General features: G+C 37.6%; 2 protein-coding genes across 4 annotated transcripts in view; one reads left to right on the top strand and one right to left on the bottom strand.

Annotated features, from left to right (window-relative positions):
• Window positions 1–5,027, top strand: part of Scaf11 (SR-related CTD associated factor 11) — a 72,289-nt gene extending 67,262 nt beyond the window's left edge. The window contains exons 12-15 of one of the 3 annotated variants that reach the window (XM_045151807.1): window positions 65–408; window positions 1,388–1,558; window positions 1,959–2,078; window positions 2,338–5,027. In XM_045151807.1, coding sequence (XP_045007742.1) covers window positions 65–408; window positions 1,388–1,558; window positions 1,959–2,078; window positions 2,338–2,484 — 782 coding nt within the window. In that variant the 3' untranslated portion in view covers window positions 2,485–5,027. Of the gene's footprint in view, window positions 1–64; window positions 409–1,387; window positions 1,607–1,958; window positions 2,079–2,337 lie in introns of all 3 variants that reach the window. The other 2 variants (XM_045151806.1, XM_045151808.1) reach the window with 2 other exon arrangements.
• A 7,555-nt stretch (window positions 5,028–12,582) lies between these two features.
• Arid2 (AT-rich interaction domain 2) overlaps window positions 12,583–13,881 on the bottom strand; it is a 204,426-nt gene continuing 203,127 nt past the window's right edge. The window contains exon 21 of the mRNA XM_004668537.3: window positions 12,583–13,881. This exon is cut by the window's right edge and continues 1,702 nt beyond it. The gene's annotated coding sequence lies outside the window, so the exon portion shown is untranslated.

Here is a 13,881-nt window from a genome sequence, read left to right as displayed (position 1 = left end):
TTCTCTTCTGTGTTTAAAGTAATAGGTAATGTAATTTTTTTCACAAGCCTTTTTCTTTTGGTAGATTCTAATGTAAAAGACCAAACAAGCCAAGTTGATGGCTCTCAGCTACCTATAAATATGATGCAGCCCCCAATGGGAGTTATTCAGCAGCAAGTGAGCACACATCCGCCTGTGAATATCTTCCCATACCCAATGGGTGTTCCTGCACCTTTGATGAACATCCAACGCCATCCATTTAATATGCACCCTCCGCTACCCTTGCATCTCCACACAGGAGTGCCTCTAATGCAGGTAGCTCCTCCTACCAGTGTAACTCAGGGACTACCACCTCCGCCACCCCCTCCTCCACCATCCCAACAAGTCAATTACATTGCTTCACAAACAGATGGGAAACAATTGCAGCAGGTATGTGTTTAGTAACTTGGTGTTTATTTTATCCAGAAACAACGCTTTATTTGATCCTTCTTTCATCATTCCTTGTGTGTTTGTAGTATGTGTATAGGCATATTTGTATAGATGTGGTGGCATGTGGAGGCCAGAGGTTGACCTCAGGTGTTTTCTTGGTAGCTGTCTATTTCATTTACTGAGGCAGAGTCACTTATTTAAACCCACAGCTTGCTGGCTGGTTTGGCTAGTCTAACTAGGCAGTGTGCCCTAAGGATCTCTCTTGTCCCTGTCACACCACCAGCATTTACATGGGCACTGGGGATCCAAACTATGGGTCCTATCTCCCTTCTAGTTGATAATCAAAAGTGATTCAATTTAAAATCAGGTTGAGGGTACTTTAAAATGTTCCCTATTGTCTTGTTTGGACAAACCCTAATGATATTTATTTTTCATTACTGTAGAAATGAATGCTTGTGTGAGACAGAAAATTTGAATAGCTTGGAAGCATTGTGTTGCTTAGTTTTTTTGTGCTTGCTTTTTAGAACTTCTAGAATTTTGTGAGGTACTTAGGCAGTGGAATTTTAGAATTTGATTTGCTTTATCTTTTTCTATTAGCTCACTGCAAACCATTTGTCAGTACCTTCTTTGCACCAGTATTTGAAATGAATGTATTTTTGTTGTGTGACCTTGCAGGAGAGAGAACTAAACTTTTTCTTTTTATGGTCCTGCTGTGAGAACATTGATTATCCATCCATCCATCCATCCATCCATCCATCTATCCATCCATCCATCCATCTATCTAATGTTTTTAATTTACGTTTGTTAAGAACAGGCTCTTAATTTGGCCCTTAGGTCTAAATGACCCAAAATCTATACTTCTATTAGGTACTAAAGTTGAATTGCCTTGTGTTTGTTAACGTTAACTCCTAATTTGTGATTTAAAGGATATCTACTGAGTACAAGTGATCTATTAACTAATGATAACTCTTTAAAACAGGGTATTCCAAGTGTTTCTCATGTAAGTAACAACATGAGTACACCAGTCTTACCTGCCCCACCAGCAGCCCCAGGAATCATGGGAACAGTTCAGGGACCAAGTTCTGGTAATACTTCATCGTCCAGTCACAGCCAAGCCTCTAATGCTGCTGTAAAATTGGCAGAAAGCAAAGTAAGTGTTACAGTGGAAGCCAGCGCAGATAGCTCGAAGACAGACAAGGCAAGTTCAAGGTTAAGAATAACCTATATCATTCTTGTATAATAATGATGAAAAAATACCAACTGTATGAATGATGAAGAAAATTTATTATTGTGAGTTTTAAACCCTTAAATTCCAATGGTATTTGAAGGGTCCTAAGTAGAATATTGTCAGTATTGAATGAATTGCTGGTAATACTGAGTAATTATTTGTAGAAAGTTGTGTTAGTAAATATATATCTTGATTTATCATACTTAGATTTGAGTAAAATCCTTCTAATGTCAGTGTACAGTGCTTTCCATTTCATAGTTGTAAGAAATTATTTGAAAACATGCAGCAGACAAATAATAATTATACATTTTCTTCTCATTAGAAATTACAAATTCAAGAAAAAGCAGCACAGGAAGTAAAATTGGCTATTAAGCCATTTTATCAAAATAAAGATATCACTAAGGAAGAATATAAAGAGATTGTACGAAAAGCAGTTGATAAAGTAAGTACAGCTTTAGTGGAGCTCTGTACATATTCTTTTAATCACCTATTTCTATGAAGGAATGAAAGGAATGCTTAAGTTTATGGAATAGAAGACAGTTCCTACTAGTTCTTGTCTGCTTTCTTATTTTGAGTACATGTATGTGAGATATGCACAGGAGAGTAAGTCTAGCTGTTTGGGGTTGTTTGTTTTCACAGAGCTTTCCATGTTGCTGTAATCCATTTTAGCATGAAAACAGTTTTTTCCCCTTTTTCCTCAGGTTTGTCATAGTAAGAGTGGAGAAGTAAATTCTACCAAAGTGGCAAATCTCGTTAAAGCCTATGTAGACAAATATAAATATTCACGGAAAGGGAGCCAGAAGAAAACTCTGGAAGAATCTGTCTCTACTGAGAAAAACATAGGCTGACATTAGAGCGCTGGAAAGGACATTGTCAAGATATCTGCAAAGTGCAATTTCAACCTGTACCATTAACTGAAAATCATATATAACTGTGACTGAATTTGGTTTTGATAAAACTATTTTTTTTATTGTAGGATATAATGTTTTGTTCTAAATATAGTTGTGCACTGCAACTTCTATATCTAACCCCACCCTAATAAAACACATTCAAGGGAAAATCAAGGATGTAATGGAATGTGCATTTTTATTAGGAATATGTTATAATAATGTGGATACTGTAAGATGTACAGCTTTGATTAGAACAATGAAGTACATAAATTAGAACTTCTTGGAGCACTGAGTTTGGAAGACATAAATAAATATATATATATATATATATATAATACATTTATTCTGTCAGGCTGAAAAAATAAAGTAAGATCTTTGTGACTTCCCCCCTAAAGTTATAGAAAGTTAAATAATGTATTGCCATTTAAATATTTCTGATCTTACTAGAACACACCTATTGCAGGATTCTTAATGTGTATTTTTAAAGTACATATCTGAGTGAATTATTTAGATAGAAACATGATCACAAGTGAAACTTAAGTGTTCAGACTTTGAGGTTCTTTACCTGCTGCACCAACAGTAAAGTTTTGCTGCTTGCTTTTCTTTTGTGCCTTCCCCACCCCCTGTGAGATGAAGCCATTTGATTTGCTAGGTCTCCACTTTGGCACTTCCAATTCTTTGTTGAATTCTGAAGACCAACTTGGAAAAATGTGTTGACTTTTTACAAATGATGTTCTTTCATAATATCTTCTACTCATCAGTAATGGTAATTATTTGTGCCAACTGGAGAATTGATGTTAGGTGGTGACTGTCCAGTTCTTGGGACTGAGGTAGAATTGTGAAGTCCCACTTCACTGGCTTTGGGTTGTTCATCTCTTCTAATCACTAGTAAAATTATTTTCATACTTTTGAAATCCCTAAATGCTTTTCAGTGAATAAAGTGTTAACTTGGTGACCAGTAGCTATGTTAAAGAATTTTAGATATTAAAGCTTGTATTTGACAAAAGAAGAGGAAAATTAATAGGGTCTTTATTACGTTTTCTTGTAGTAGGTTTCTTTTTTAAAGTACTAGAATATGTTAATTATGCAAGGTAAGTTTAAAATGCTTATGGCACCATTATTTTAATTGACACTTAGAAATAAAAATGAGTTCATTCTAGTAACAATTTTCAGTAGGTACCAAATAACTGGAGAGGCATTCAGATAATATGTTAATGGATCCAAGGTAAATATATACTTCATTGAGATTTCCCTATTCACAGTGTTCAGCAAGAGCGATACCCTTTATAGAACTGTGCTTTTCTAAAGTAATGATTATTCATTTCTCAGTTATTTTTGTGCATAATACTTTTCCTGGTGCTAGCTTTGATAGGCAACATATTTTGAAATGTTGGACCCATAGTAATTGCTCTAGGTAGTTAATAAGCTCTGTTAGGTTATGACTATAATCCTAAAAATATTTCCAAAACAGTTTTTGATCTTCAGTCTACATTTCTGGGCATTTGTAATATGATATTTTACTGACATATATATATTTTTAACTAAAGTTTGTGTTTAGATTATGATGGGAAAAGAAGTTTGGAAGTATGTTTCTTCTAATAAAATATTAAGGAAGTGTTTCAAATACCAATTACACACCTCCTCAGTTGTTTCAGTTCAGAATTCCATAAGCAATGGTGTGAACTTAGGCTGCACTTTGAGTTAAGGCTGGTTCACATGTTGATACTGTTTTGTGGCCGATTTCAGTTTCTTAGCTGGTTAACCACTCTGCATTTTCTCTGTAGTTTTTAGTGATATTTGAGAAGTAGGCATTTTAAATCTTGTTTTATACCATTTCACTTTTGCCAACAGGTTTTCAAGTTTAGAAGAAAAACTAGGTAATTCGGTAAAGATTCAAGGCTTCAGATTTGTGTAGAACACCACCATTTTTAAAATAACAAGTATGTGTTCCATGTCCCATAGGGCATTTAAAATAGCTAATAAAGAATGTTAATGGATTAAAACTTAAACTTTTAATAAATAAAATCAGAAAATGCATGTTTTGTGTTAAAATACATTGCTTTTACATTCTTGTTCCGTCTTTAGAAGTTCACATTAATTTTGCATGTGCAAACTTAATCAAACATTTATGGGGTTCCAGTTTCCTCTTTGTCATGCTTCCATATGGACTCGATGTTTGGAACCTTGATCCCTTGAACTCATTGGCCCATGTTTTAAGCTGTAGTGATGCTTAGTAGTTGTCATTCATCATTTGAACATTCCGGAAGTTTTGTAATTGTTCTGGTTATTACTGCATTTTTATCATTAACTTCCTTGAAATGGCTACAGTATATACTACTTAACTCTTCCATCCATAAAATGTGTATTCAGAAGCCCAGTGGTTGCCCCAGGGTCTGAGGAGACATTGTAGTATGAGGTTGGAGTGCTGTCTACTGAAACAATAATCTCTAACAAGAACGTGGTGTGTAATATTTTCTAATAAATTTCTTTGGGAAACAAAATAGTGTCTTTAGAATTTTATTAAGTTTCTTGGTGAATGATGACTTTTCTATCATTACAACCTTTTCCAAGTGTTTTTAGATTTATGCCAAATTAAATAGCATCCTGTTTATATTAATGTCCAAACTGTAAAGCAAGCCCAGAGACAGCATTTTCCCTCTTAATTATATCATCTAATTATATCATCATTGTAGGGAATTATAAAAATGTTAGTTTTCTAAACAGGGAAGAAAGAAACGGAAAAAATCACCTGTAATTCTACCAAAGGTAACAAGTTTTAAGTGCTGACCACACTCCATATAACTGCAGATAGCTATGCTGTAACCTTTTCAGTTAATGTATTGAGAATTTTCTATTTTAATAAAAATAATTCTGTAGATGATTTCTAGTGACTATAGTAGTTTATGATGTAGATGTGCCTTATTTTGATTTTTGAGGCAGGGTCTCTAGCCCACAGGCTGACCCAGGACTCATTCTGTAGACTAGTTGGACATTGAAGTCAAAATGATCCTCTTATGTCAGCTGGATAAAGGCATGAGTCATGAGACCAGCTACAAAGGTGCTACAAAGGTGTACTATTAAACAATCTTGGGGTTTTTTTCCCCTGAGGTAATGTCTCACTTTTACTAACAGAGGTGTTTACAGCTGGATATGATAGTACTTTGATCTCAAGACTTAGGAGGTGGAAGGAAAGAGTTCAGGATTATCCTTGATTACACTGAGAATGTGAGGCTAGCCAGATTATGTGTGAGATTCTGTCTCATATTTTACAAAGATATGGAAACATGACCATTTTTGAATGTTTGTTTGGGCTAGTTTCTGGAAGTAAAATATCTTGGTCAATTTTTTTCACATAAAAATTTTAAATAATTACATACAGTTGTACAGTATTTAAAAACTCAGTTATTCATAGTGTAAAACTTCTTTTAAACTGCTCTATCCAAAGAACTACCATAAAAGATCTATATGTTTCCATCCAGATTCTTAAATTCATTTCCTCTTTTCGAGATGGGGTTCCCTTTAGCCCTTGCTGTCCTAGACTCATGGTCATCTGCCTGCCTTAGTATCTGAATTGCTGGGATTACAGGTATGAGCCAAGATTGTTTTCAAAGGTTACATGGACCTTCTCCTATGTCCCTTTCTTTGTAAGTTGAAGATGTGTTCTAGTATCTTCAACTGCATGCATGAATGTGCCAAGCTCTGTGTGACACTTGGTAACCATACTTCTCAGATGAAGCAGCATTGAAATTCTGTGCGGGTTTTAGTTACTAGAAACAATGCTTTAATGGAAAGCACCCTTTGTCTCTTAGCACAGCAGCCTCTCTGTGTACTAGGTTGCACTTAATTTTTAGGATATGTATATTTTAAATTTGGATAAATATGGCTGATTTGTTCTGAAAGGAGTTGTTTCATTTATTTGAACCTCCCATGTGCCTGTGCTTACACTTTGGATGTTTTGATGTTAAATAGGGCCCACATACTCAGTTTTAGGAATTCTTTGATTCTGTGTGTATTGTCAGGTTAGGTCTTATTACAATATTCTAGATTTTAGTATGCTACAATGTGAGATCTTTGTATCTATTACCTACCTCATTTAACTTAAAAAGGTTGCTTTGGTGTTGATCTGTGAGAACTGAGGTGTATAACATCAAGTTCCACACTTAGGGAAGATGTTGGATCTGGGGCTGTAAGTCTCTAAAGCCCATGCTCACCTGCAGGTGTTACATGGAGCTCATATATAGCAATGTAACAACACTGGGGAGGAATAACTGAAACAGAGACAAGAAGATGCAGTTCACTTTTCATGAGTGAGGAAGGTGTATTTATTGTGTCTTACTTTGCCCCCCTCACTTTTTCCTATGCAGTGCTGGCAATGGGATTGAGGATATCACACATCCTAGGAATGTTCTGTCACAATGAGCCATATCCCAGTCCCAGGTTTTACTTTTTTTTTTTTTTTTTGAGGTAGGGTTTCACTCTAGCCCAGGCTGACCTGGAATTCACTATGGAGTCTCAGGGTGGACTCAAACTCATGGTAATCCTCCTACCTCTGCCTCCCGAGTGCTGGGATTAAAGGCGTGTGCCACCACGCCTGGCTATAGGTTTTACTTTTTTAAATTGTACTTTCATATGTACCAAATGTACTGTCTTGGAGGTATTATTAAACTTTTAAAGTTATCTTTTTTTTAAGCTTAATCACTTTAAGTTATATGAAAGTTGTCAAAATCAACAAATTGTCACTTCTTGATGATTTGTATGGATATCAAGCAGGTCACAGGACCATATGCTGTTTTATAATGTTCTCAAAATTCTCTGCTGCTGATCCAAGTCACAGGGGCGGTGGGGTGGGGGGAGGCCCCGGAGTCCTTTGTTTCAAATAGAAGGAAGACAGAAAGGGAACCATGAACTATGCAGTCTGTCTTCTTTCCTTATGATCTGGTCTTAATCTCCTTGGATGTTGCCTCAGCCTCTCACAGCCCCAAGTTGCTTTCCTATTTAGGGAGAAAGACAACTGTCCATCAATTTCACCATTTTCTTCCACCTTCTTGGCAGCTGTGGTGTCTTCCTTGTTGAAGTCTACATGAAACATCTGACAATTGCACACATAGTCCACAAATCATTCCTCATACAGACCATTGATGCCCTCATACAGACCATTTGATGTTTTGGTGACTCAAATCATCTTTCATGAATTCTTGGCTCTTAACCAGGTTTACATTCTCTCAAAGCAGTTGCAGTTTCCTCTGCATCAAGTCATTGCAACAGAATCCAGCTCCTCCCGCCTCCAGAATCACTAGCATTGTGGCTTCTTTAAGCAGTGTTTATTTAGATTGTGTATGTGCAGCATACCTTGGGCACCAGACTAGGCCTGCAGAGCATTTGTGGCTGCAGTATTCCGCAGATAGTACCGGCCTGGGCACATGTAGCTTATGCAGGAGTAAGGGAGGGATCTGAGGTGCTACTACTGCAGGGTGGATCAGGAGGACCTGAGATAAAGGGAGGGCAGGCCTCCATAAGTGGTGACTTCAGTAAAGCAGAAGACAATTAGACAACACGAGTAGATGAGGTAGAAAAACAGCAAATGCAGAAGATGTCACGCCAGAAACAGCATGGCAGTCCTAACCTAGAGTGGCAACAGTGAGGAACTGTAGAGATAGTAGATTAGTATTTGGCACATTCACGGAAGATTCTATCATTGGGTTGTAGCTTGGTGGTGGTGGTGTGTAACCACTGGGATTGAGACCCTGAGTGATTTCCAGCACTGCAGACTTGGGCAGTGGTGGGACCAAACTTTTATAACATTTCAGTGGCTCAAATATTTAAATTAGAAATGTTATCTTTCACAAGTTAACATTTAAAAATTTCACCTTTCTGTTAAATATTACTTGTGGCAAAAATACCTTGAGTAAAAACTGCTGGTAGGGATATAGATTTATTTGTTTCAGGCAAAAGTGAGTTTTAAGGTATGTATAAAGAGCCTTCCGAGGGTCAGGTTCTTAACATGATGTAGTGTCTGGCTCATGTTTTTTCTTCCTACTTAGTGGAATACTGGGGCTTGGGATTTAAGATAAGTTGTTTGTTCATGTGAAGGTATTTTGCAGCAATTTTAAATGTTTTCAGGGGAAAATGAAAGGGGGATGTTGGTAATCCTGAAACACTAAATGGAGAACGTAAGGTACAAACCATATACAATGCACTTTTTGTTTTTGAGACAGTGTCTTGCTATGTAGCATTCCAGGCTGAACTCAGACTCAGCCATTCTTCTGCCTCAGTTGCACAAGTTTTGGGGTTATAGCTATCAGCACCATACAAAATTGGGGGAAAGATACTCATTTATTTTGTGGTGATAGAAGCTTTATCCTCTTTGTGCTTTTCTTTGGCTTACAGATTTCCCAGTAAACACTTGCATGGTCAAAAAGGGAAAAAAATTCTTTCAAAATTATAGGCTTTATTGCTTGGAATGGGGCAGGAGGAAGGACCGGAGCCATTGTTGGAGAGCTTACCGCTTCCACTGGAGAAGTTCTAAGTCCTTGAGCCAGCCCCTGGGACAGGTATGGGAACCTCACACTCTCCTCTATAGGGAAGAGGTTGGTGAGGAAGTTGCTTTCCCAAACCAGGACTACCTTAGCTTGACCATCCTCCCCCCAGCACTGTGAGCATTAGCAGTAATTCATAACATTGGTAAGCAGGGGATCTGGCTGTACAACTACAAGAACCTGGGACCCCAGTCTTGTGAGCTGTGTGTTACCTCAGCCGTAGCTGTCTGAATGCTACTTAACTGCCTGTAACATTGTTAGCTAAACAACCATAGGACTTGACATTGCTTCATATGACCCTGGGGATTTCACTCTGCCTCTATCATTAGGACTGCTTTTTTCATTGTCTTTTTTCACAAAGATGGATGTGATACTTCTCTAGTGTTTGTTCAATCTAGGTGCATATTTAGGGTCATTTAGAGATATTTAGAAAGGCAATGCTTTAATCCATCCCTGATCAATTACCCTGTCTCTGGGAGTAGAATCTCATGTGCAGCCAAGCAGGAAGCCACTATGCAGCCAGGTCTGCTACAGATCCCAGCTGCAGGATCATAGCTTGTCTGAAATCATTTGGCTTGTTTACAGACTAAGCAGTGACACCTCAGGAAGGTGCTAGCATACTTGTAACTCTTTCATATGGTAGTTGATACTGATTTGAATACAGGATGACTGTCAGTTGGCATACTTAGGGTGTACATGTCTAACTTAGTAGCACATGTGCCTACAGAAGTTGCATTTTTCTAAAATCATAGTAGCATTGCTTTGTAAAATCATACCCAGAGGATTTTTCTTTTTTTCTTTTGAGGCAGGATCTCACTGCAGCCCAGGCTGGCCTTGAATTTACAGCAGTCATCCAAACTCAAGAGTGCCGGGATTATAGGTATGTACCACCATACCTGGATTCACTGTTTTCTTTTCCCCCCGTGTTTGCTTTTGAGACAGGGTCTCATGTCCTAGGCTATACTTGAACGTAGCATGTAGCTGAGAATGACTTTGAATTTCTGGTCCTCCTGCCTCAGCTTCCCAAGTGCTAGGATTATAGGCATGACCCACCACAGCAATCTTTTTCTGTACTAGCCAATAGAAAGTCCTTAGATCTCACAGGTATCAGTGAGTGCTTACTGCACCTGTCTTGAGAATTTTACCTGTGATGTTGCCAACCTCAAAGCACTGAGCTATTAATCTCATCATAGAACTGAAACCCCATGGAAACACAGGTTACTTGCCAAGGTCACTCAGAGCCAGACTTCCCAGCTTGGCTGTGTCCAAAGCCTGTGTGCTTTTGGCCACCTTATCTGGTTTGCTCAGTTCATCATTTAGATCCTTGTAGCTAGGTTTTGTTAATTTTGTGGAGTGTCTGGTCTCATACTTTTCCTCAGTCAACCTACTGAGCAATTCGGGTATAGGAAAATGATGTCCATGTTTTGTATTTCTTTTGTCCCTCCCTAGTAGTTACTTTATTCTAGTTTGCCCTAAAAACTTTTGAATAACCATTATTCAAATAGCAAATACTTGTTCAGGCCAGTGCCATTTCTCTGCCATTATTGTCAAGCTTCTCAGCAGAACATTAAAATCTTAATTTGCACAGTTATGAAGGGGTCTGCTCAGCCACAGGTAAGGAACGGGCCACCTCTTGCTTATCCTTATCAATGTGACTTCCTGGACCCTCTGAGGAGTCCCAAGAACACTCAGAAACCATTTTGTAATGTATTTGTCTCTAGTTTTCAAATTGTCATACTGCTCTGTGGCTGTTATCATTTACTAGATAACAGCTACACATCTGTTCCCAAGTAACTGTCTAGCACAAACACATGACCCCAAGTATACCTGGAGAAAAAGAGTATCCTGGCTTCATTTTCTAATAGCTTCAGACTAGACACATGCTCAGTGGTAGAACACTACTTGGCCATGAAAATGAAGGATGGAATGCTACTTCCAACAATATAGGCGAGTTGTCTAGTACTGCTTAAAAAAATTAAGATAAAAAATTAACAAAATGAAATGATAGCATTTAGAGTTACTTACTAAAGAAGTGATTGCATGTGGTTTCTGCTGGATTGATTGGGACAGGGCAGGAGGCTGTGGGGGAAGTCTTGATGTGAACAGCACTTGCATAGGAGTTTGCTGTAAAATAACAAACTGCTCTGTGTTTTAGGGGTTTTAAGTATCAGCATTGTAGCAACCTGTAGTCATTTGTGATCACTGTACCTGTCATTCATCCTTTTCCTTCTCTCTAGTCCCAGTGGGAGAAAGAACCTGTAACTGAGAAAGCCTCAGGAAAGAATAATATATGACATGAAATGTTTTCATTTGGAACCAGAAATAAAGAAAAGCAATAAATACGTCATTACTGTGTGAAAAGGTTATTGTGTGTGCTTTCAGAGCCCCCTCACTGCTTGGTTATTCCTTAAACAAACCATCCCCCTTTGTACTTAAAGATGAGCATTTTGAGGTCAAAATTGCCTGTCCTAGGTAACAGCCCTAGTAGAGTAAATTAACTGAAAGTTACCTGAAAACTTGTGTTGTCCTTTACTATTGAACTGTAAGTGGGCACTGAGTTCCTTAAAGGTTAAGTGCTTTCCCAGTTAGCTTATAACACACAGCCCAGGCATTCTGTAGTCCCTTAACCAAATGTGTTGATAATACTTCTTGTTTAATTTCCAGAATACACATTGTGAAGAGCCACTTATGTTTTATCATTATCTCTTCCCCCAAATTCTGTTGGCTTACTTTGGGACATTTAGTGTGCTTGTGAAGAAAATGTACATATTTGATCTTTTTAAAGTGCTGTAACTTCTCCCTGAAGTCTGTCAACTTCAAACTCATTGCTAGTGGGTTTGTCAGATTCTCCTTAAGGCGTGAAAAGACAATTTTACTTAAATCCCTAGTGGCCTCAGCAGTCAAATGAAGCTTGCTTAGTGATTAAACTCAAAGATTACTCATTTTCTTACAACATGTAATTCACCTTTCATCTTACTGGGCATTATTCATGTTTTCCTACCTTCAAAGTAGAAACCTGAATAAATGGTGGGATCTAGGGCATCTTTTCTTTGACTATTCTCCCTTTCCCCTTAAATTGTGAAAGGAAATGGATCTGTTTACCTACATGTGTATGTGACACTGCTTCAATTCTTGTTCATACACATTGTTCATTAATGCAGTGGAAAAGTGAAGACTGGCTATAATGTTATCAAGACCGATGGTGTTTTCATTGGCTGTGCTGAAGGAAACTTTACGTTTGCATTGAGCATCTCAGTTATTCCAGTCCACAAGCATTGTGCAGTTATTACAGTGATCAGCTCACTTCCCTTGGACAGAAATGCTTGTTCCTTTTCAGTGTTAATGGTCAGCAAAGCTGATCCCAGAGTGAAGCCAGGGCCCCATGTGGTGAGTCCTGCAGCTCCACTACTGCTCTTGAGCAGTAGCTTCTACTGTGATGATAAAGAAAATGTTCTCTCTGGCATTTAATACTTGAACCGTGGTGATTAAGATCAGGACAGAAGTCACTTATTCAAAACACTCATTTTAAAAATCGGTTTTATTGTCATTTTGATTTTAAAAAAACATACATGGCATGACTATAAAGTAATGAGACGAGTTTTCATGTGTGGCTTGGTTACTGAGTCTCATTAGTATATAGTCATATCCTGTTCTCAAGCTTAGAAGAAAAATATGCCTTTGCTGTATGATTATCAGCTTTCTTTTTTACTTAAAATTTATCACGTGCCAACAGAGCACTAGGCACATATAACACAGAATTGTACAGTCTCTATGTTGACTATATTATTTACATAGATTTCTCAAAGATAACATTAAGCATGTATTTACAGAACTTTAGACAAAAATAACAATACTGGAAATCAGCAAGTTTCTGTCTAGCAAGGAGCACCTTTTCATGAATGAGAGGGTTATGCAGAACTTTTTGTGCATGAGCACTTTAATTCCATTACCCATCAAGTCCATATTATTCCATTATAGTTATATAAAGCTGTAAGAGGAAAAAAAACCTATGTGGGAAGCCAAAAATTGGTTTCATTCGATCAAATACATTAGAAAATTCTTCTGAGACCAAATGCTTAAAAGGACTAAAGACACATTAAACATTGTAACACAAAATCTAGAACTGTAGGATGCAATTCACTGAGTTATGAAAGGGTAGTGAATATGGAAATCATTCTTGAGTCTAATTTCTATTGTAGTTTCTTGTTTTGAACAAAATAATGGTACCTTTATGACAAACATTGATGTTAACACAAAATTATCAGGAACTCTATAGGTTTGGGGATGTTTTAGGGCCATTCTTGGGATATACGTGACCTCCAAGATGTATGTTGGGCTACTGCCAAGTAAAATAGGTCTTGGGAAATAAACATGAAAAATTTTGGATATTGTCCTTGAAGATCAGCAGAGCACAGAGCAGTGATCCTCCTTCAGGGAACAATTATTTTTTCATGCTAGTCACTCAGCTAAGATATTAAGTGTCCAAATGGAGTCTCTTTTACTCTTAAAACTATGCCCACAAATTCAGGTTAAATATCTGGATACTGTGGGTCTGAATCAACAGTTAAAAATACTAAGCAATGACAGCTTCCAGTCACATGTACAGTAACCAGCCAAAAAGGAAGACTGAGCTTTAACTGCGCCAAGAATCTACTACTATCTGGGCTTGCTTTAACATAAAGAATTTGGTCAGTCTCCTTCCTGCTTCTTATCATTTGTTTTGTGAAGGACCTCTCTGTTCTCTACTATCATCTACTATCAATCAACCAACATAATCAAATAGGTAGGTGACCGTTAAACCTTGCCTTTAGCTAAATTT

The sequence above is a fragment of the Jaculus jaculus genome, chromosome 6 (assembly GCF_020740685.1).
Source record: "Jaculus jaculus isolate mJacJac1 chromosome 6, mJacJac1.mat.Y.cur, whole genome shotgun sequence".
Classification (NCBI taxonomy): domain Eukaryota; kingdom Metazoa; phylum Chordata; class Mammalia; order Rodentia; family Dipodidae; genus Jaculus; species Jaculus jaculus.
Note: the sequence above shows the minus strand (reverse complement) of the source record. Positions and strands in the feature narration are given on the sequence as shown.